This window comes from Centruroides sculpturatus, unplaced genomic scaffold (assembly GCF_000671375.1).
Source record: "Centruroides sculpturatus isolate CEXI.00-Female unplaced genomic scaffold, Cexi_2.0 scaffold76, whole genome shotgun sequence".
Lineage (NCBI taxonomy): Eukaryota > Metazoa > Arthropoda > Arachnida > Scorpiones > Buthidae > Centruroides > Centruroides sculpturatus.
The window spans coordinates 814,582-836,376 of NW_019384451.1; the positions used below are offsets into that span (position 1 = coordinate 814,582).

At 30.6% G+C, this 21,795-nt stretch overlaps 1 protein-coding gene across 7 annotated transcripts in view; it reads left to right on the forward strand.

Moving 5' to 3' along the window:
- Positions 1–3,874: 3,874 nt before the first annotated feature.
- The window catches only part of LOC111620561 (mitochondrial proton/calcium exchanger protein-like), a 45,416-nt gene continuing 27,495 nt past the window's right edge, over positions 3,875–21,795 (forward strand). The window contains exons 1-3 of one of the 7 annotated variants that reach the window (XM_023362501.1): positions 3,882–4,010; positions 4,147–4,178; positions 13,753–14,285. In XM_023362501.1, the coding sequence (XP_023218269.1) occupies positions 13,767–14,285 (519 nt within the window). In that variant the 5' untranslated portion in view covers positions 3,882–4,010; positions 4,147–4,178; positions 13,753–13,766. Of the gene's footprint in view, positions 4,011–4,144; positions 4,179–8,116; positions 8,131–13,750; positions 14,286–21,795 lie in introns of those variants that run through there. The other 6 variants (XM_023362504.1, XM_023362507.1, XM_023362506.1 and 3 more) reach the window with 6 other exon arrangements.

Below are 21,795 nucleotides of genomic sequence, written 5' to 3' on the forward strand. Positions count from 1 at the left end.
AACTGCCTATGCAAATCGAAAGCCACGTTATTTTAATTCAAAAATTTTTCCCAGATAGGAGTTAGATAAATGACAGGCACAACTGTATTGCTAACGGGAAAAGTGTGATGTACTGTACAGGGACAGGGGCAAGACTACTAATTTTTGGCGGAAAGCATATATTTTAAATTAAATAAATTAAAAATTGCAACCCGGCATTATGACGATGCTACAATAAATAATTCCTTAATTAATGAGATTGATTGAAAATACCTGTTACGTAATTTTGGGTGGATATATGCAATAGCGTTACTCACACCAAAATTACGTGACGCAAGTAACGTTACAAGAATGGAATGGTAGTCGAAAAGTACAAAAATAGAGTTATGTAATTTACGGACGATCCTTACATGCCTTCGAGTTAGGTTTTCTGAATCTATTATCTCTTCTGACATTACTTTTTTTATTCTTTATACACTTGAAATTGCATAAATTAATTTTTATAAACTTTACAATAAAAATTTCTTTCTATCTTTCTTTCATTGGTTTATATAAGGACTACAGCCACACAATAAAAATTTTGTAATACATATTGGCTTCTATACAGTTCCAGACCCAAGGTTACAAACCCCTTATCCTCCTTCACGTCAGCCTTGATAATCTAAGCTTTTACGCATTGTAGATTAGATTGTTTTTGTTTAGTTTAGATGTTTAGATTAGATTTTTTTTAGTGTTTAATTAAAATGACAAACTTGAAAACAGTAATTATTGTGGATTCCATTAACTAATTGTAGAATCTATTGTGTAGTTGTAAAACCCATAAAATTTTGTGTATTTTGCAAGTTTCATATATTAAAAAATGGGCATATTTTGGCAAAATACACTTCTCTAATGATAAACATTAACATGTTTAGATGTAATCAATAAAATTCAGCCCTACAGAATGTTAAAAGTTCTGTTTTCTTTTTGACTTTTTTCTTTCTTTTGTCACTTTCCACCCCATGTGCACTGAGATTTCTTTTAGCAAGATCATTGTGGATTCAGCCAGATTTACACTAAGCGGTGGGGTAGTGAGGGACAGGGCCCGATATATCTGGACAGACCGTTTCCCCGAAAAATTCCTGGGGTTTTCGACACACTCAGATTTATTTCAGGGTTCTCCTACAGCGGTTAAACGCTCGGTCATCCGGTTATTCTGTTTTGACTTATACGAACATATATATTAAAAGCATTTAAAATATTATAACTCAATATTATATTGAAAACTTTAATTTATTTTAAGACTTTCCAACTAATTCTTAACCGCAGAGACCACAATGCATAATGCAAAGTTTTGAATGATTTCATCATTCGTTTCAATACTGTGACGTCCATTGTATTCGTTATTTTCTGTATATCTGTATACAATAGAATATTATGAACAATGGGAAATTCCGCCAGATGTTCTAAAATCCGAGAAAATCCTCTAGATACTGTAACAGTATTTGCATTGCTTATATTTCTTAGAGACTATTATCACTGTGATATTGCTAATATGGATGGGATTACGAGTAATTATCTAAGACTCAGAACGCACAATAAAATATAAAAATTATTGTCTTAGTTAATCTTTATCTAAGTTTAAAGCGAAATGAAAATTGTTTATATTATGTGAAATCATTTATAAACTTTAGTTTTGTCTATTAAATTTTTACACACTTCTTTTTATTTATAACAGTACAACCCGATTTTATAAAATATATTCTTTAGTGGCCAGTGTCATCAGATCAGAAATGTACTGTTTTTATTTATTATTTTTACCTTTTCAGAATGAAGAGCGATCTATGCAAAAAGAAACAGAATAAAAAAGAATCAGGAGTTAGATCCAGTGTAGGATCCAAAAGAACATGAAGGGAAGAGCTAACTCAAAAATTAAAAATATTTAAATAATTATAAGTACAGTACCTTTTATTAACATGTGTAAGACTGTTGTATTGCGGATGGTTTGATAAACCATATTTGCCATCCAATTTTTTTTTTTTTTTTTTTAAGAACAACGTTTTGAGATTTGAACAAATAAATTTTATTTTATTTTTTAAGCAATGGGGAAGGCTTAAGTTCCTGGAGCCCCCGGATAGACCGAATGTTGAGAATATTCCTCTAATCGACTTTTGAGATTATACGGGTTGTAAAGAAATCCTGCTATTACAAAGAATAAAATATATTTATTCATTTGGAGTGAATTTTTTAAAGTAACTTTTCCGGAGAACATAGCATAGATAAATTTAGAACACATAATGTTTGTTAAGTTATGGCACGCGATCTGTCTAGGATGCCTTCAGGGAAATCTTTTTAAAGGAAACTGGCCCCGATTTAGGTTTTACAGACGTGGAGAAACCCCGGAAAAACTCTACGTGGCCAGCCCGTCCGAGTGAGGCGCGAACCCATGACCAAAATCCCAGTGTTCAGGGTACGAAAACCGTTTCGCCACTGGTGGGATAGAATACATATACTCTCCGACATCGCTAGCAGACATTATTGGTTGAAGTTTTATTTTGCTTCTATAAAAATTAGAAATCTAATTTATTCTAGAATAAGATATTCCCACTTGTGGCCGAGTGTATAACACTACTGGACACTGGTAGTTGCTTATGGGTACTCCCCTCACTAAGGACCGGCCAGGCGGAGTTTTCCGAATTTTCTTCTGAATGTATAACATCTGGCCAGTTTTCTGTAGAAAGATCCCCCGGAAAACATCTCTCTTGGCAGATCATCTACGTGTTCCGTTGTCTTATACCATTAATATAATGCAATTCAAAATAAAACATTCGAAACACAATTATCTTTCGAACGAGATATTCAGAATTACATTTAGCCGTTTGAGGCAAAGAAATCAACCCCCGAAAATCGGTAATTCTGATTCCTGTATATGTAGTCAGTCAGTGAGAGTTTTACTTTTACTGCGGACTCACTGCCAAGATTCCCGATGTATATATATGTATGTAGTTTATATGTCATCATCATCGTCATCACCATCAGCTTCAGCTTATTATACCATTTCAAATTATGGTGTAGCCTCCCTTACATAATCGTCCGTCATTTTTGCCCACGTTTGCCTATCGTTTGCTTTTCTCCACCATGTTGTGCCTGCTTGTAGTCCCATCTTAAGTATGGACGTCCTTTGGGTCTCTTGATTCCCGGTGGATACCACATTGTGATTCTCGTGGACCATCTGTTGTCAGTCATTGCCATTTGAGAGATTTAATTCTGTGGATCACATCAATTAGCTAGGTTCTTTGTCTAATCCACTCTATTCTTTTGTGATCTCTCTTGGTTATCTCTAGCATGCATCGCTCCATTGACCTTTGAGCAACTTGGAGTTTCGCTGTTATTTCTTTCTTTAGTGTCCAAGTTTTACATCCGTAAGTCATGACTGGTAGTACGCATTGATCGAATGTTCTTTTCTTCGGGTGGATTCTCATTTTAGACCTGAAGATTTCAGAATTTCGTTCGAATGTAGACCATGCTAGTTTGATCCTCCTGTTGATTTCTGATATCGATGGAGAAATTTTTCAATAAAATTTCTTGATCTGATTATTAATTTACTTTCTATTTCTGAAATAAAATAATTTTAAGATTGACTTTTTAAAAAAAATTTCACTAAAATATTCAACAAAAGCTAAAGAATTAATAAAATTTACCTTTTCCCTAATATCCCTAATTTTTAACGAAATTTCCAACCAAATAGGAAATTTCCACAAATTATCGTAAATGACTGGAAGAAATATTCTGTATTAATTAAATATAATTTATTTATATTAAGCATTTATATGTTTATAAAAATTAAATAATCTTATTGCTAACATAATATTTAATTTAAATATTAAAATCCCTAATATTTTTTTTTAATGCCGGTGTCCAAAATGGCGGCCTTTATTGAAGTTGGTATATGTATTTTGGAGACGATTTTTTAAATTTCGTAATTAAAATGGAATTATTTCGAGATTTTTCGATATATTTTACGAAATAAGATTTATTTGGGAAAAAAAAAGGTGAGGTTTATAACTTTTTTTTTTTTTATTTTTATTTGGGAAAAAAAAAGGTGAGGTTTATAACAAAATTTAAATCATTATCAACAAATTTTTCATTCATTGTTTGAAAAATAATTTATTTTTATAGTCAACGTAGAGGGGACCCACGTTCTAACCTAACCTACGTAGGTAAAGTTTGACCATTTTTATATTATATACTTTAAAAAATGATAAATATTTTGTAATAATTTTTCTCTTACATTGCTTTATTACTTCAGTTATTAAGACTTTTAAGTTTTATTAAATTTAACAAAATATGTATTAGAATATGTTTTGAAATTATATGATTACATTTATTAATTAATAAACTTTAATCAATACTCAGATTCTTTGATATTGTATATCAAACACACCTTATTACTGAGAGACTTTGTTTATTACATTGAACAAACGTTTTCAACCCACTCATCAGGTTATTGATACTACACGAACCTTTACACTAGTTCGTTTACAATTGTTCTTAATTCAAATTCCTTAGTGTTTCAACAAGAACAATTGTAAACGAATTAGTGTAAACGTTCGTGTAGCATCAATAACCGGTTAATGTATGGTGACTAAAATGGCCACGCTTCCGACTGTTCGTGCTCCCGACAGACCTTCTGGAGGGGAGCCGCTGGCAGACCGCTGAGTGTTTAACGTCACTAGTTATTGATTCACGGTAGTTCTTGAACAAAGTAAAAAAAAAAAAAGGAAACATCTAATAAAAATGTAGTTAATCTAACCGAAACAAAACAAACCTAACCTAAGCACTGCCATTTTAGTCACCATAGGTAACATTAACCCAATAACCTGATGATGACCCATTGAGTGGGTTGAAAACATTTGTTCAACGTAATATATAGTCTCTGAGTAATAAGGTGTGTTTGATATATAATATTAATTAATAATTAGTATTTCTGTAGGGTAAAAGGTATTTTTACCCTATAGACCTCACCATAGGATAAAAGGTACTTTTAAGTAATATGTAACACATGTACTACACAAGTCACTGAAAAGGTACTGATTCTTTTCATATATAAAATTTAAATTAGTATTACTACAAAAGATTAAAAGTAAGTGTAAAAGATAGAAATATTTAAAAATGAAAGATATGTTAACAAATAATTGATTATTGATATTAAATTAACAGATTTTTTCACTTTTTTCTATCAGTACATAATAGCTTTAGGTAGTATATGTGGCTCAATTCAACCTCTGAATGATACATTTGGGACCTTAACATGTTCACAGCATTACGAGGCACATGTGACTCGTATGGACATGTCTAGTTAGGGCGACAGACATAATTGCTAGTTTTTCCGTGGGGCGGTGCATATGTTTTGATTACATAATTCTACAAACCTCATACTTAATATATTGATATTATTTTATTAGGTGCAATAAAATATATTAATTTAATAGTATGAGGCACAGGTAACTTGTGCCGCCCTGTATTAAAATAGACTATGAGTCACCTGTGACTTATAACGTCCAACAGCTGCCTAAACGTTTATCTACTGATGCCATGAACATGTTAACAGAGCTGTAGAACATACTTCTAGGAACAAAAAAGTCAAAGGAACCATACCTCTATGAGCAACTCTTCACAAGATATTTATTTTCAAAGGTCAGTTTTTAACATGTACCAGTATAATGTGTAATCTCCATGCTCCTTGTTGGTCAAAGTGAGGAATAGCGAGCCTTAATCGATGCTCCACATGTATGCAATAGTCTTAGTGGAGCAATGCAACTTGTGATCATGTGTGACCTGGAAGTAGGCTGATTTAGGGGGGGCTGTATCTTGCAAACAGTCACATATAGAAGTATAGTTCATTTCTTTGACTTTTTTGCTTCTATGGGTTTGTCTACAGCTTTGATAAGATTTCAACCATCTCATTCACAGGTGTAATTGTACAGTACCTGGTATTTTGTGAAGGATTACTCTTGAATTAGGGTTCCTTCTTTGTTTTTTGTTTTACTTATAGGTTGACCTATAATCCTAACAGGGTGTCAGTAGTGCCTGCAAAGTAAAAATCTCTTTTACTATATTAATGATATGATTTAAAAACCAATTTTTATAATGAAAAATTCATATTTATAATTATTCATTTTTCAACGTTACACTATCTGGAACTGTGACCGGTGCTCTATGCGTATATATTGTATATCACTGACAAACATTTTTTAGCGATATGTTCGCTCTTCTTCAGGTCGACTGAAAATTCCCTGGACAGAATGTATATTATTTGTTGGGATCGGGTGTCAGTTCTGACTGGGTGGGTAGCTTTTGGCATGCGCGGTTGTGTGGTGGGGTAGGAAACGGCAGGTTGGCGTCTAACAGCGATTGCCAGGCCAGAGACAGGGTTAGCTCTTCCTTCCGGTTAACGCAGGTGGTTAGCTGGCCGGCGTTGTAGATAGCCGCTGCCTCCAACCACCTGAGATGCTGTTGGTGTGGCGTGTTGATGATGATAGTAGCCTTCTCGAGTTGCGCTTCGATTTCGGGATCCGACGCATATGTGGCCAGGGCTGTGGTTAGCCTCCCGTGTCGGATATCCGTTTGGTGTTCACGCAGGCAGATGTACAAGGAGCGTTTGGTCGAGCCAATGTATAGTAGGTTCGCGTTTTGTCCGTTGTCCCGGAGTGGGATAGAGTAGATTCTGGGGAGTCTGGTATGATTGGGAGGGTCTTTATCGTTCCGTACAATACGGAAAATTGTGGGGCATCTTCTGTATGCCAATCGTATCCCGTGCTCTCTGGCTATCTTCTTATGCACAGTCTTGAGGTGCGGGTTGAATGTGATGGGGACCCGTGTTGGGCTATCTTGCTGCGGGTCGGCGGCATTTGTTGCGGTTAGGGAGTGTTTCTGGCGTTGGTATCGTTCAACCAAGCGGCGTGTCATGTTCGGAAACCCGTGCTCAGTTGCTATCCTTTTGATGCGGGCTAATTCGTTTGTTAGGGCTTGCTTGGTGGATGAGTGTGAAAATGCTCTCTCCACCAGAGCCCTAAAGGCTGCTGCCTTGTACGGGAACGGGTCACAAGAATCAGCTGTTATGTACGTAGGGGTGGATGAGGGCTTGTGATATACGGCTGTGTGGATGGTGGGTCCTACTATNAAAAAACATCTTATTTTACATAATTTTACACTAAAAGTATTTGTGGGAGAGTTATATCAAATCTTAAATTGTAATACATATTATAACATGCAACTAAACAAAACTTTGTATAAATGTACTCACTATTGTTTTCTCCTCCAAAAAGAAATGTCCGGCATGAAAGAAGAGGCCTAACTAAAACCAGTCCAGCTGATTTCAGATACCCCCACCACCCGCTTCAAACATCTAAATACGAACACACTTGTAGGATGCGTAAACATGAAAGCAAGCAACTATTTAAAAAATACGTACACATATAATTATTTTTTAAAAATTAAATTCATGCACGGATAATCCGCAAACCAGATAATCCACACACGGATAATTGGGAGTTTATTGTATTTTATAGTTTGATGCATTATATATAGTATTTTTTTTGTGTGTTATTTTGTACAATAAAGAAATGATACAATATTTTATATAATTGTATATAAAATTATATATAAAATAAAGTATTGTATTTAGTTTGTCTTATTCCTTAGAATAGATTCACTAGCACAATAAACTATAAAATTTCACAGGAAACTTTTTAATCACAAATGTTTTCAATCTTGCTTAAAGACCATCTTTAGGCTACATACATTTGAACTACCAAACTGCTTAACAGTTTTCAGTAGAACATAATTTATTAAAAAATTTGAATCAAATTTAAAGTTAAAATATTACAAAAGTAGAACATTTTAAATTTACACCATTTACAAAATAACCAATGAATAAATTAAATATAAAATAAATAAATAAATAAATACATATAAATTTATACAAATAAATACACATATAGAACATATCAATACCAGCACACTTGAAATTTAAAAATATTTACTAATGTTTTCATTCATTTATAACAGACATCTTCAAGTATATAATGCAGAACAAAATGGCTGTGTCAAAATCAAATGTGTTTTTACAAATGATTTACAAGTTCAGTTTAAAATTTTTTCTGGAACAAAGTATGTCTACAGTTTAAAATTATTTTTCATATACATTATGAAATGATTTAAAATTATTTCTCGAATGAAATACATATGTAGTTTTAAAATATTTTTGAATAACTTACAAAATGCATTTAAATTATTTCCTATAAAAAAATTACATATTTAGTTTGAGATAAATTTTGTTCTTTTTACAAAAAAAAATATATTTCTTGAGACTATACATACAGGATGAGTCAATTTTATTTGGTCTCTTCAGACACTGTTGAGGTCATAATAATTCCATGGTGGAGTTGACCTTTTATTGTATGCTACTCGTCTGCCATCCAATTAAAAAATTTTTTAAAATGTATTTATTAATTTTATTATTGTGCTACCACTAGAGGACTATTTTAACTTTTTTTGTATTGGATGGTGGATAAAAGGTAGACTCTACCGTGGAATTGTTATTACATCAACAGCATGTGAAGGGACCAAATGAAATTGACTCATCCTGTATATATAGACTCAAGAAATATATTCTTTTGTAAAAGTAAATTTGTCCTGGCAATTTTTTAAAATAAATTTTTTTGTTATAACCTACAAAAGGAGATGTATATGAGAAAGCTTTATAAAAGTTTAAAGAATGTGCACCATATTGTAGAGAGTGTGTCTGCTTCTATGAAATTAATTCCTACTCCATTCTTAAGTGCCCTATAGATTTTAATTAACTCCAAGTATTTAAGGTGTCTTCTTCTTCTGCCTGTGCCTTCTTCTAGGGGAGGTTGGCAGCCAGCAAATACCACGAATCTCTATTGTGAGTCTTATGAATAATTTCTTTAGTATCTAGTTCTGTCCAGTCCTTAAGGTCATCCATCCAGCCTCGTCTTCTTCTTCCCATTGATCTTCTTCCCTCAATCTTTCCTTCTAATATGAGTTTGGGGATTCCATATTTTTCTCCCCTCAATATGTGCCCACAGTATGCTGGTTTTCTCTCTTTATTATTTTTATTAATTCTCTTTTAGTATCTGTCATCTGTAAGGCCGAGACTCCATTAGTGTAAAAATGGGAGTAAAAACCCTTGCCGTAAAAGCTTTTAATCACGTGACCATGATATTTTACGTCTGAGCAGGTCGTAAAACCAGCGTAAAAGCGAGTTGAGCAGTTTTCAACTTTCAACACGAATACAGCCATAAAACGGTACCATCCACCAATCAGAAGTCAGTGAAATCTAGGTAATTGTGATACGGTGCGAAAATGGCGGAAAATGTGCTTTTGTGTACATTCTCTCACAGCTACTCTAGAATAGATCTGGAAAGATTTATCAAAAACATCTGAAAGTATTCATGTATCTATGACAAGAGGTATCCCGATTATAATAATGGATGACTAAAACACGCGATATGGACGGCCAAAGGAAAATCTTTCAATTTAGAGGAGTATATAATAAAAAGCTAAGCTTATATTATTTTAATAATACGATAATAAAAGTTAATATATGAAAGTAAAGATATTATTTTTACTACATTTGTAATTATAGTACAGAAAAAACTCATAGAATATAATCATTGTCTTTATATTGATATATCACATATACAACCATCTTCCGTTTCCACCAATTCACGCATGAAGAAGTATTTACAAAACATTCGACACTTGGGGCAGCATCGTCGCTGTAAAAACTTCGCTAGCTGGACCTCCACTGCAATCCAGATGCAAATGCAAATAGGTCACGTGATTAAAAGTTTTTACGGCCAAGGTTTTTATGCCAGTTTTTATGCTAGTGGAGTCTCCGGCTAACACCCTGTCATTAGTGGTTCTGCTAGGCCACTTGATCTTCAACATTCTTCTGATTGCCCAAATCTCAAAGGCCTCAATTTTCCTCTCCATATCTTTTCATAGTGTCCATGCCTTACATCCATAAAGCAAAATGGGCCAAATGTAGCATTTTAGCATTTTTAGTCTTAATTGTAGATTTTGTTTCTTTTCACACAGAATGTTTTTTATCTGGTTAAACTTGTGTTTAGCTGTCCAATTTGCTTCAGATTTCCTTTGATACATTATTGTCTGAATAAAATCTTTTCCCCAAATAACAAACTATCTACTTGTTCAAGGTTCTCCCCTCTGCATTTCATCTTTATTGTGTACTTAACTTTACTTATGCACATTGTCTTAGTTTACTTTGTATTTACTGTGAGTCCCATTTCTTCACTTTTTGATACTAGTTCATTTAACAGTATTTGTAGATTTTTTTCTGTTGTAGCGAGAATGACTGTGTCATCTGCATATCTGAGATTATTAATGCTTATCCTGTTAATCTTTACACCTTCTGTTCTATCTTCCAGGGCCTCCCGCATTTTGTACTCAGCATACAAATTGTATAGGATTGGTGAAAGTACACAGTCCTGTCTGACCCCTCTTTTCACTTCAATCCATTCAGATTCTTCATTTCCCAATCTAACTTTTGTTTTCTGATTCCAATATACATCTTTAATGATCTTAATGTCTCTTTTGTCTAGTCCTAGGTTACAAAGTATTTCAAGTTGTTTATCATGCTGTATCTTATTGTGTCCTCTATCAAAAATCCTTTGTAGCAATCTTGCGTCCTTTAGGTCAACATATAAACCCTCACATCCGGCATAAGTGGCTAAGGCCATAGTTGAAAGCTTCTTTCTTATTGTGTATTCATTGTTCCTTCATTCTCACAGCAATCTCTTTTAGTCTCGCTGATGTATAATAATACATGGCTAATTCTGTCATCACACACAGGTACTGTGTAAATACCAGGAGAGTAAGAGTCATATAGTGTTATCATTTCTGACGAGTGAAAAAATTGTCAGTGAATGTCAATATGCTAACTGAACATTAGTTGTCCTGGCAATTTCTTTATAGATTTTAGAGTGTCCTATTATATGTAATTACCTTCAGTTGTTCCTCCTGTTGTATGGTTCTGTTTTCAGACTAGATATTGTTTTGTTAGTGTTTTAACCATAGAGGATAGGTATCCATATTGTATTGCCAATGACATAATCCATGACAATTCTGCTTCAATAAATTTTCTCAGCAAATTAAGGTGTTATGTTTTTTTTTATTTACGTATGCTGATTGAGGGTACTTCAATTTTTTTTGAACTTGGATAATTTGAAGTTGAAGAGACTGAAAAAAATTCTAATTATTGAAAAATCTGAAGTAGGCAAGTTTGAATATTAGCATTAAAATATGTAAACAAAATACAGATCTGTATAAGTAAATTAACAAACAATTGATTACAGTATTCATTATAATTAAAGTTTGAATCTTTGGATTGATTTTTAAAATATATTTTGCTTGTTAAAGTGAATTCCTCAAATTTATTGAGGGCCTGAAAGACATCTTTACTTATGTTTTCTTGTTATTCAATGAACTGCCTTAAAACTAAAAAAAATAAAATGTTTAAGTAAATTGAAACTAAGAAAGATGCTGAATACTATGTACTCTGGAATTTTCCAATAAATGTTACCAACATTAATACCTAAAACACATTTTATCTCAATATTGCAGGAACTTTTTGTAAACTCACAATTTTGCTTCAAATTAATCAAAAAGAAAAATTAAAGAGGAATTTCTTACATTCTGAAGGAAATTCAAGGGCCTGGAGGAAATATTTAAATTAACTATAACTTTGAATTAAAAATATTTGAATTATCCAAGTTTCACTTTCATTTAAAAATAGAAAAACAAATGTAAATTCAATATTTGATTGTTTACTGTTTTCTCAATCAGTTGTTTGTTCTTTGGAATTAGCACAAAATTGCTGTTGAGAACAAATCTTACAGGAAGACTCCTTTTTGATGGAAAAAATAGGTTTATCTATACTAATATTATAAAGAGGTAATGTTTGTATGTATGTATGTAAGTTTGTTTGCAGCAGGTAATCTCCGAAACTACTCATCCGATTTCAAAAATTCTTTCACCAATATTTAGAATGAACCTTCGGGGTGGACATAGGCTGTATATTATTCTGTTAAACAATCATATAAATTAAAATATATAATCTAGGTTAAGGCTTTTATGTCCAACAGGTGACACTACGAGTACAACGCCCTAAGTTTGCTTTTCTGCGAGGCATTATGCTTTTCTGTGAAAATGAACTAAAGCAGATCATCTTCTATCTAATTATATAAATAAAAATGTAATGTTCGTTTGTTCCTACCAATTCCTTTGAAATTTTGACACAACGCTGCATTCGAATACGCACGTGTTTTTATATAATATACGTGTCGAAATNAGATTTGTTCTCAACAGCAATTTTGTGCTAATTCTGAAAGACATACATCAAATGTAAACATATGCTATATTTATACAAAAATGTGACCTTAAGTAAAATTTTTCAGTATCCTTTAAAACTAGTAATATTTCATTTTGTATTTTAAACAATACTTCTGCATTTTTGTTTTTGCCAATTGGAGAATTTGAATACAATATTGATTTTGGCATTATTGAGAAAGCATTGAACATATTCTAATTTTTGTATACTATTAAACTAACATAATTATAAAATAAAAAAATATTTGGATTTTCTAGAATAAGGCATTTTGAAAAAAAAAAAGATTATTTTGTAATAAGACGTTATTACAGATTTCCAAATTTATATTGTCTTATGTACTCTAACTGAACTATCTAGTGAATTGATATACTTCTGTATAGTTTGAAAAATATTTAATTTTAAATTTAGAAATGCTAAATGCAAAATTTTGAAATAAAAATACAAAGCTAATGTGAATGTAATTGGCTCAAATCAAACTGCAAAAACATAATTTTGCAGTTTGATTTTATGGTCAATAGTCAAATATTATTGGCCATAAGATCTTTAGTTTGGGCATATGTCTGAAATGTGGTTTATTCTTAAATTTGTTCCTGCAACTGATTTAGTTTTTAAAACAAAAAATTAAATCCAAACAGTTTAAATGTGAAATTACAGAAAAAGAGGTTAGTTGTAATGAATTTTAGATATAATCTGAAGTTTTGAAAACATTGTTATTTAACCTTTGTAGAGAGGGTTAGTCAGATATTCTCTATCACAATGTGGTGGAGAATAAACGTGGAAAATTTTTAAAGAATTTTCCCAAGTTTTTTCGTTTCCATTTCAGAAAAAATTTTTTAAACAGTTACGTGTAGTAAAGAAAAAATCTCTCTTTATTGTCACATAATTTCTTTTTACGTGAATTTTTTTTTGCGGTAATTTTTGGCTAAAAGTTTTTTGCGGATATTAACATCATTCTCCAGTGCCACGTGATCACCCTTGATGGGTATATCCGTCGATCACTGCAGCATGGTTAAATGTATCTTTAATTCTTAAAAATAAACTGATTTTATGTGATACGGAATTGTTTTAATTTAGCAGTAGCTGTTTTCATCAAGAAAATGACAATGAATGTATTGACTTAACTAATATTATAATTGATGGCTATGCATGGCTATCTTCCTAAACTTTGCAAGTAGCAGATTCTCATAATTTTCTAGTTTAACTTTAAAAAATACGATAATTAATATGTCTTGGGAATTTTATTACTACTAAAAATGACTTTTTGAGAACAAAATTATAAGCTTTATGAATATAAATATTTTAATTTTTTATATACATGAAAAATGAATTATTATTATTTTTTTATTTTTTTTTAGATATTAGTGAAATAATGCAACGTGCAATATTTAGAAATTGTTTATGGCAGAAGACTTGTCCTTCTTGCTACTTCACTTATCAGGTGAACAAACATTCAAGATTGTTATCTGCTGCTTTTCCAATTCAATATTCTGTGAAAGCAAGTAACTATGTTGTGAAGCATCCCTCTCCCCCTATTTATGTGTCATCATACCATTCAGATTATTTTCACACTAGATTGGTGTATCCAGTTATTGGTTATCGAAGTTTGCATTTAACTCAATGGACCAAAGAGAAAGAATCATCTAAAGTAGAACAAACTGTCAAGGCTTTAAAAACTGAAAAGACTAAACAGGAAAGTTCCCCCGTCCTGACAGATGAAGTTAAATTGGCACAAATTCCACCAAAACGATCACTTTTGAAAAGAATTGTAGATGAAATAATACATTATTATCATGGTTTTAGATTGTTGCTTATAGATATTAAAGTATCAACAAGATTAGTGTGGAAAATACTTAATGGAGAAGATCTTTCTAGAAGAGAACATAGACAGGTAATAGATTTATTTTCAGTAATTTTTTTTTAAAATGTAAGATTATGTTTTCAGTATTTGGAGCATTTTTTAAACTTAATATTAAAATAAATTACATAAACTCACACAAAAATAATTTTGAAGAAACAGCAGAAAATTTAATAACTATAACATTTTCGAACTTTTTTAACATCCTGCTACCATTAGCATTGTTCCTACAAATCTTCAAAACCAACTTGCGATATGTTTTGGCCAGTGTAACCATTTAAAACTAAAACAGAGTTGTCTTGCAAATATAAATAAACTTACACAAAAATAACCTTGAAGAAACAGCAGAAAATTTAATAACTACGATGTTTTTGAATGTTATAGTTATTAAATTTTCTGCTCTGATTTAGTTTAAAAAGAAATTAATTTGATGTTTCATTATTACATTTCAAATAAAAGCATTATTAAAAAACTTGTTGATCATTTTTAATCTGATTACATTTTTATAAAAATTGATATTCAGATAAATCTCTTAAGTTATATTTGGTGTGACGAAGAAAAAAAACTGGTAAACTTTATCTTTTGTTTTTTCATCACACCGGATATAGGTTCTAGGAGTACGTTATTTGGAAATATTTCTAATGTCAGATAAAATCAGGAAAATATGTGACAGCATGATTTATTCAGGATTGAAGATGCATGTAGCACAGATACAATATGTAAATACATAGATAAATAGAACAATACAAATAGATACAATAGATAGCAGCATAGATTCTTCTTTTATATTTTAATATAGATATATTGAAGGAGTATTAAGTTTTATTAGAAACTTGATGATTACAAAATGTTCAAACTATTATAGCAAACATTTAGAGAAATAGCAATGGATATTCTAAGACTATTTGTGATATTTTCTTTTTAAAATTGATTGTACTATTTTTGGTAATGATTAAATTGATCATTAATGGACACATCAACAAAACTTTATTGATATATTAATTCATAGAAACCTACATTTGATTATTAAAGATATGCTAATTAAAAGAACCATCTTCAAGTGTTACACATAAAATTTGATTATTCAACCAAGTACTTAACCTGGTTATTTAACATCTTGTTATAAAAATTTAATCCTATTGATGATAAATAATAAAGCTTAATGAAAGTGCTTGGTTTTATTTTCTTTTATATAAACAAACATTATGTGTGTTTGTTTTCTTTAAAATATATCCACTTCTGTTGGTTATTGATTATCCAGGTGTAATTATCTCTAATTTCTAACAATATTGTGATCTATCAGACCACAAATTGCACTAGAAAAAATAATAATTATCAAATATAGGTTCTTTTTAACAATAACATCATTACATACACAAAATATGTTGTTGATATCCTGCAAAAGCTGGAAAATAATATAACACTCAAAGACTATGGATATATGAACAAGTTCATATATAGTCTTAGATTAGAATAAAAATAATAAAACACACCTTTAATAATCCAGCCAATAAAAATTAATAATGTAAAAACGTTTTTGATCTTTTCTTAACGATCTTCTTCAGTTACCATAACATAGAATAAAATCGAATAACTGAAGAAGATCGTTAAGAAAAGATTGAAAACGTTTTTACATTATTAATTTTTATTAGCTGGATTATTAAAGGTGTGTTTTATTATTAGTATATTTATCCAGTTCGTTCGTTATATAAGATTAGAATAAAGTTTAATTTTAAGATAAAGGACTGCCTCATCATTGTTCTAACAAAGACACCTTCTGTACTGATTTCAGAAGGTTTGTTTGTTTGGGAAAAATAAACATTTTTGATCAGTTTCAGAAATCCTTGTCAGATTATTATACATTTCCATAAATATTCCTTGGGATTTAATGACAACATCTATGGCCTCTCTTTGTAGATTGAGCAAAAAAGCTTTGTCCAAGTACACTTTATTGATGTAGACATTACTTACAACATGGGTGGTTGTTAATTAATGAAGATGTTTCAAAAAAGTTCTTATTCTCTGCTCTTTATCCCCATACAGTCACATGATTCTTTCACTTATAAGATCATAAATTTTAGGGCTCTTATAAGAAGGGTCTAATGCATTGTTCATCAACATGTGATAGGGAAGAAGAAACTTGTTACATCTCAAGTTTAGCCAAGAAGTATGGATATCCTTTGGCCTAATTAATGCTTTTATTTTACATCAAGGACAATGCTCAAGTTACAACCAGACAACAGGTCCTATATGGTAGTTACTATAATAAGATTCTAGCTAACATTTACCAAAAAATTTCCTTCACAAATACCAAGATTGTATCCAGGAGATGTCCTACTGTTTTTTTGAGGCTCAGAAATGATAAAGACCCAATAAGAGATGTGATTTATGCTGGGATCTATTGATACATCATCCTGGTATATGATCACAAAGTGAACTGTCCATGTGAATATGGCTAGTTTCATGGCTGATACCTATGTTCAGGTTGAGTTTGATAAAGCATGTCTCTTACACCACTCTGACAATCCTGCCCTTCTCAAATATACTGAACAGATCAGAATAGACAAAGCCTTCAAAAGGGACCCAATAGTTAATTATAAGGAAATGGACTCTATTTTGTCCTCATGGTGAGCATTATATGAGCTTGCATAGATCTTAGTAATATCTTACATTTTTAATATTTGTTATATATTGTAACGTCTTTTATTTTTAATAATTTTTTATATTGTTCAATCCATTATGTTGCTTCTGCAATGTACAGTACATGCACACATTCATGACTGTTCTATTTTTTTAAATTTGCAGTTACGTTCTATTTTTCAAACATACATTCAATTGTATTTTCATTTCTTCTAATCTGAAGATTTTTTGTTTAAATCAGAGGAAAGTTTTCATTTTCTTTAAAATACATCCATTTTTGTTGGTTATTGGGGTCTAGGTGTAATTATTACTGCATTATATTAGTATTATGATAGTGTGTTTGAGTAATTAGAGAGAACTAAATTGAATACAATTTTCCACTGGTATGTATATTATTGTATGATTTTGGAATTTGATTTATACTAACAAAAATTGTTCCTTGCTTCTAAATACAAAATTAGAATGTTATATGCTGCTAACTGGTGAAATGCATTGCACAGAAAATACTGTCTACAAATATAAACATCTGTAATCCTGATAGTTATATTAAAACCAAACAGTTGCTGAATTAGATTTGATTATTAAAACTACTGTTAATAATTAAATGCTAAGTAATTGGCATAGAGGTAGGGATTAGATGCCATCTCTTATTAAATTTAATAATTATAATTTAATTAATTAATTTTAGTAGTAATTAATTAATTTAATATAGCCTGATCTAATCTGATACTTGTTTATATTCACATATATATACACACCATGCCAGGGTAAAGTGATAACTGGATGAGTGCCTAATGCCTAAGAGATGGTGCCTAATGCCTACCTCTGGGCAAATTACTTAGCATTTAATTATTATTAGTAGCAATAATATAGCTCAATTTAATCCTGCAATCATTTGGTTTTACTGTTTTTTGATCATTATTATTAGTGATGAGACAATACCAAAATTTTTCCAATTCTTTTGAATACTTTCTAAAGTTTATTTTAGTTTAGAAAAATTAATAATTTACATTACGAGAATGGTACATTCATTAATTAATAAACATCAAACTTAAGAATGGAAAACAATTGGGAAATCCAGAATCAATCTTTTGAAAGAAACCTGAAAATTCTCCATTTATAAGTGGATATGTGTGCTTTTATTGTGTATTACAAAATAAATTTGTAATCTTATTTCATATAAAGTTAATATTGCAACACTACCTTCATAGAAATTACAGCTAATTCCCTTTTACTCAATGAACTATTCCATCACGTCATCTAGGGTCACCATTTTTGGAAACTGCTTCATTGGCAGACACAATGACCAGAGGAGGGGTGGGTAAACAAAAAGGTGCACTTTTTTTATGATTATTGCAATGGACATGTCTTGTAAATTATTTAACTCCACATTAAATATGATGGAATTAAATCATTTACAAGATATGTCTATTTAATACTAATGAGATTTGGAAAATAATGGAATGAACTGACCAAATATCATCACAAGTTAATTGATTTTTGGAATCATTCACTTGAGCCTGGAATGTCTAGACCGACTCCTCTTGAAAGAAACATTTTTAAAACTCAAAATGGCATTAAACTTAGTGCGAACCAGTATTGATACTAATGATACTTAAATATAGATGAACTCCATTTATATGTTTTTCAAGGGAATTGAGAAAAATATTGTATAAGTGAGAAAAACATACAAGTGAAACTACTTTTGAATATTACAAACTATGGATCAGTTACAATATGGATTAATCCAAAAATACTTTGTAAAGTTAGATAAATAATGTATTTTCAATTCCTAATATAAACAGCCACATTTGAATATTTCTGAATTGTTTTCAGAATGAATAGACTGGTAGTCATTAATGTGTACTGTACAACTAAATTTGTACATGTAATTCTTAACAAAGAAGTTTCAATTTACTGTAAATATAATACATTTGAACAACATATAAAAGGAAAAGTAAAACAGTGTAAAATTATGTCATGTATTTTTAATATATTGACTAAGTTTTATTTCTTTGATTTTTTTTAACCTGGCAGTTGGCACACTGTTCTTTCTTATAAACTAAGTCACCCCACATTAAAAATGATGTAAAATAAAAATAATACAAAAAATTTGTGCTTAGTAAATACATACTGTATTTTAATGCATGTATGATAAACTTAACGTTTAAAAGAAACATTTTACATATTTAATAATAATGCATTATTTAACATTGCTCATGCAGTGCAGGCACACATATTTCAAGTGTTTTAGACTCAGATTTTTTGCAGTTTATGCAAAACATGTTTTAGAGATGGTTTTTTTCTACCATTTAGCTTGCCCTTCTCTGCCCATTCTACTATCACTGTTACCTTTTCTTTCTCTCAGTGCCATGATCTAAAATGTGATTCTTTTCTCTCTCACCTGTCTTACAACTTTCATCCTTATCACTTTTTTAGAACCCTACTTTAGAAGTTTGTGTAAATCTAGAGAAAATAGTCAAAAATTAAAAAATGTTAATAAAATTAACAAAAGAAATATAATGATATACTAGATTATAATTTAAGAATACCCAAGCTCAACATCAGAGTAAAAACTCATAAAACTATTGAAGTCTATAGATCATTAGTGGATTTAAAATTCTATATATTATACAATTAAGAAAAATACCTCAAAAATAAATTAAGCCAATTTAATAATTCCCCTAATAGTATTATAAACTCTAATTAATTCATTGATAACGTTAAAAAATATACCATAACAAAAAATGATTAAGATGTTGAACCTTGATATCAAAATCATGTATCCATCAGTATACAAAGAATTTATAATTAATACCTTTAAAAGTTTAAAATATAGCAACTGGATAATTCAGTTAGTAAAATTTGTTTTACTTAATGATTATTTTATTTGTAATGGTGAACTTTTTAGCCAAATGGATGGTATCTTTTTGGGCTCTTGTTTAGGACCAAAACTTACAGATCTATGCATGATTAAAATAGATAACTTTATCAAAAATCTCCGTAGAGTCACATTTTATAATAAGTATGTTGATGACTGCTTCCTATCTACAATAAAAACTTAACTAGTACACAAATAATTCTAGATAATGTTAACAATATTCAAACTAACATAGACTTTAAAATAAAATTATAAAAAAAAAACAATGGCTTTTTAAAGTTTTTAGACATAACAATCAAAAAACTTCACAATTCACTAACATTCAGTAAATACAGCATGTTAAACCATGCAATGTAGGAAAAGTCATCAACTATCATTCTAATGCATCCACGTATATGAAAAAAAAAACTTTCAAACATACATTCAATTGTATTTTCATTTCTTCTAATCTGAAGATTTTTTGTTTAAATCAGAGGAAAGTTTTCATTTTCTTTAAAATACATCCATTTTTGTTGGTTATTGGGGTCTAGGTGTAATTATTACTGCATTATATTAGTATTATGATAGTGTGTTTGAGTAATTAGAGAGAACTAAANTTTTGGTTGCTATGCCTTGACTTTGGTCTGGCATAGTATACAGCCACCGGTGTGAACCGAGTATAACTCACTAAACAAAAAAATAATAATAATAATAATCTAAATATATAAAATTACTTTGTCCTGACTGACTGACTGAGTGATTGATTCATCATCGTTCAGAGCAAACTGCTGAACCTAAAGAAGTGAAATTTGGTACACAGGGTATACCATGAGAATGTACGCCACACTAAGAAGGGATTCCGTGGGGGGGAGAGGGAGAGGATTAAGGCTTAACCTCAAGAACAGCTTCTACTGTACTGTTTTAGATGCAACTTTTGTTTTCAACTATATTTAAGTCTTCATTGAGTACTTAGGTGTATTAACTTGATAACATTTCAGACATTGTTCTAAATATTTTTATGTATTTCAATTTTTTAACCAAATGTTCGAACTGTTTTAAATTCGAATTTGTTATTGCATAATGGTTCGATTACAGAACAATTATAAACGTTCCAGAAAATTGATCAAATTGAAAACAGTTTGTTTGATTCTCATCATTCTCAAGGTGTTATATAACAATTACTATGGTTGTTGAAATACTGAATATAAATGGGGTTTGCCTGCAAAATCTGTGCAGGTGAAGTTGTGGGTAACAGCTAGTAATAAATAAACAAAAAATTTTGGGGTTTTGCTCGTTTGTCTTTGTTGGTCCCTTTATCTCATCTAGTTTATCATTGTGTTCTTTTGCGTTTCGTACTGTCTGTCTAGCTGTTAAGTAGTTTTAAGATTTGCAATTTTGTTCAGTTTTATTAGTATTAAGTAGATATAAGTCTTCCTACTAACAGCCACTTGGCACTAACTTCTACACTTAGCTATTTGTGGCGGCATGCAATTATTGGTGCTCACTACACTTAGGTTTTCTTTTAGACCCTTCAGAGGCTATGGCCTTGCAGTCTAAAAACTGCATGTCAACATCAAACGTAGAGAGTACTGTAGCCTTATGTACATCATTCAGAGGGATCCTATCTTTCTCTACTGTCTATTTCCTCTCCCTTCTTCTTTCCCCCCTTTCCCTTACCCTCTTTTCTGCTGGCTAAACACTTTGTGTATGGCTGATGTCTTTCTTGTATGTATGTATATGTTCTATAATTATAGCAATATTTGTAAAAGTTTGTAATTTTAAAATAATCTTTATTTGTCCCCATATGAGATTGATGACCCTTATTTTAATTTTGTTATATATAAATTAAAAATAATATCTAATATTTTGTGTGTGTTATTTTGAGAGAAATAATTTTTAATTGTAATTGTAAGTTTCTGTTATTGAGTTGAGTTGAAATTTAAAACACCAGTTTCCATGTATGCTTTATTTAAGCTTAAATTCTAGTGTTGAAGCTTTATCAAAAATGGGTGTTACATTTTAAATATATGAAATAATAATACA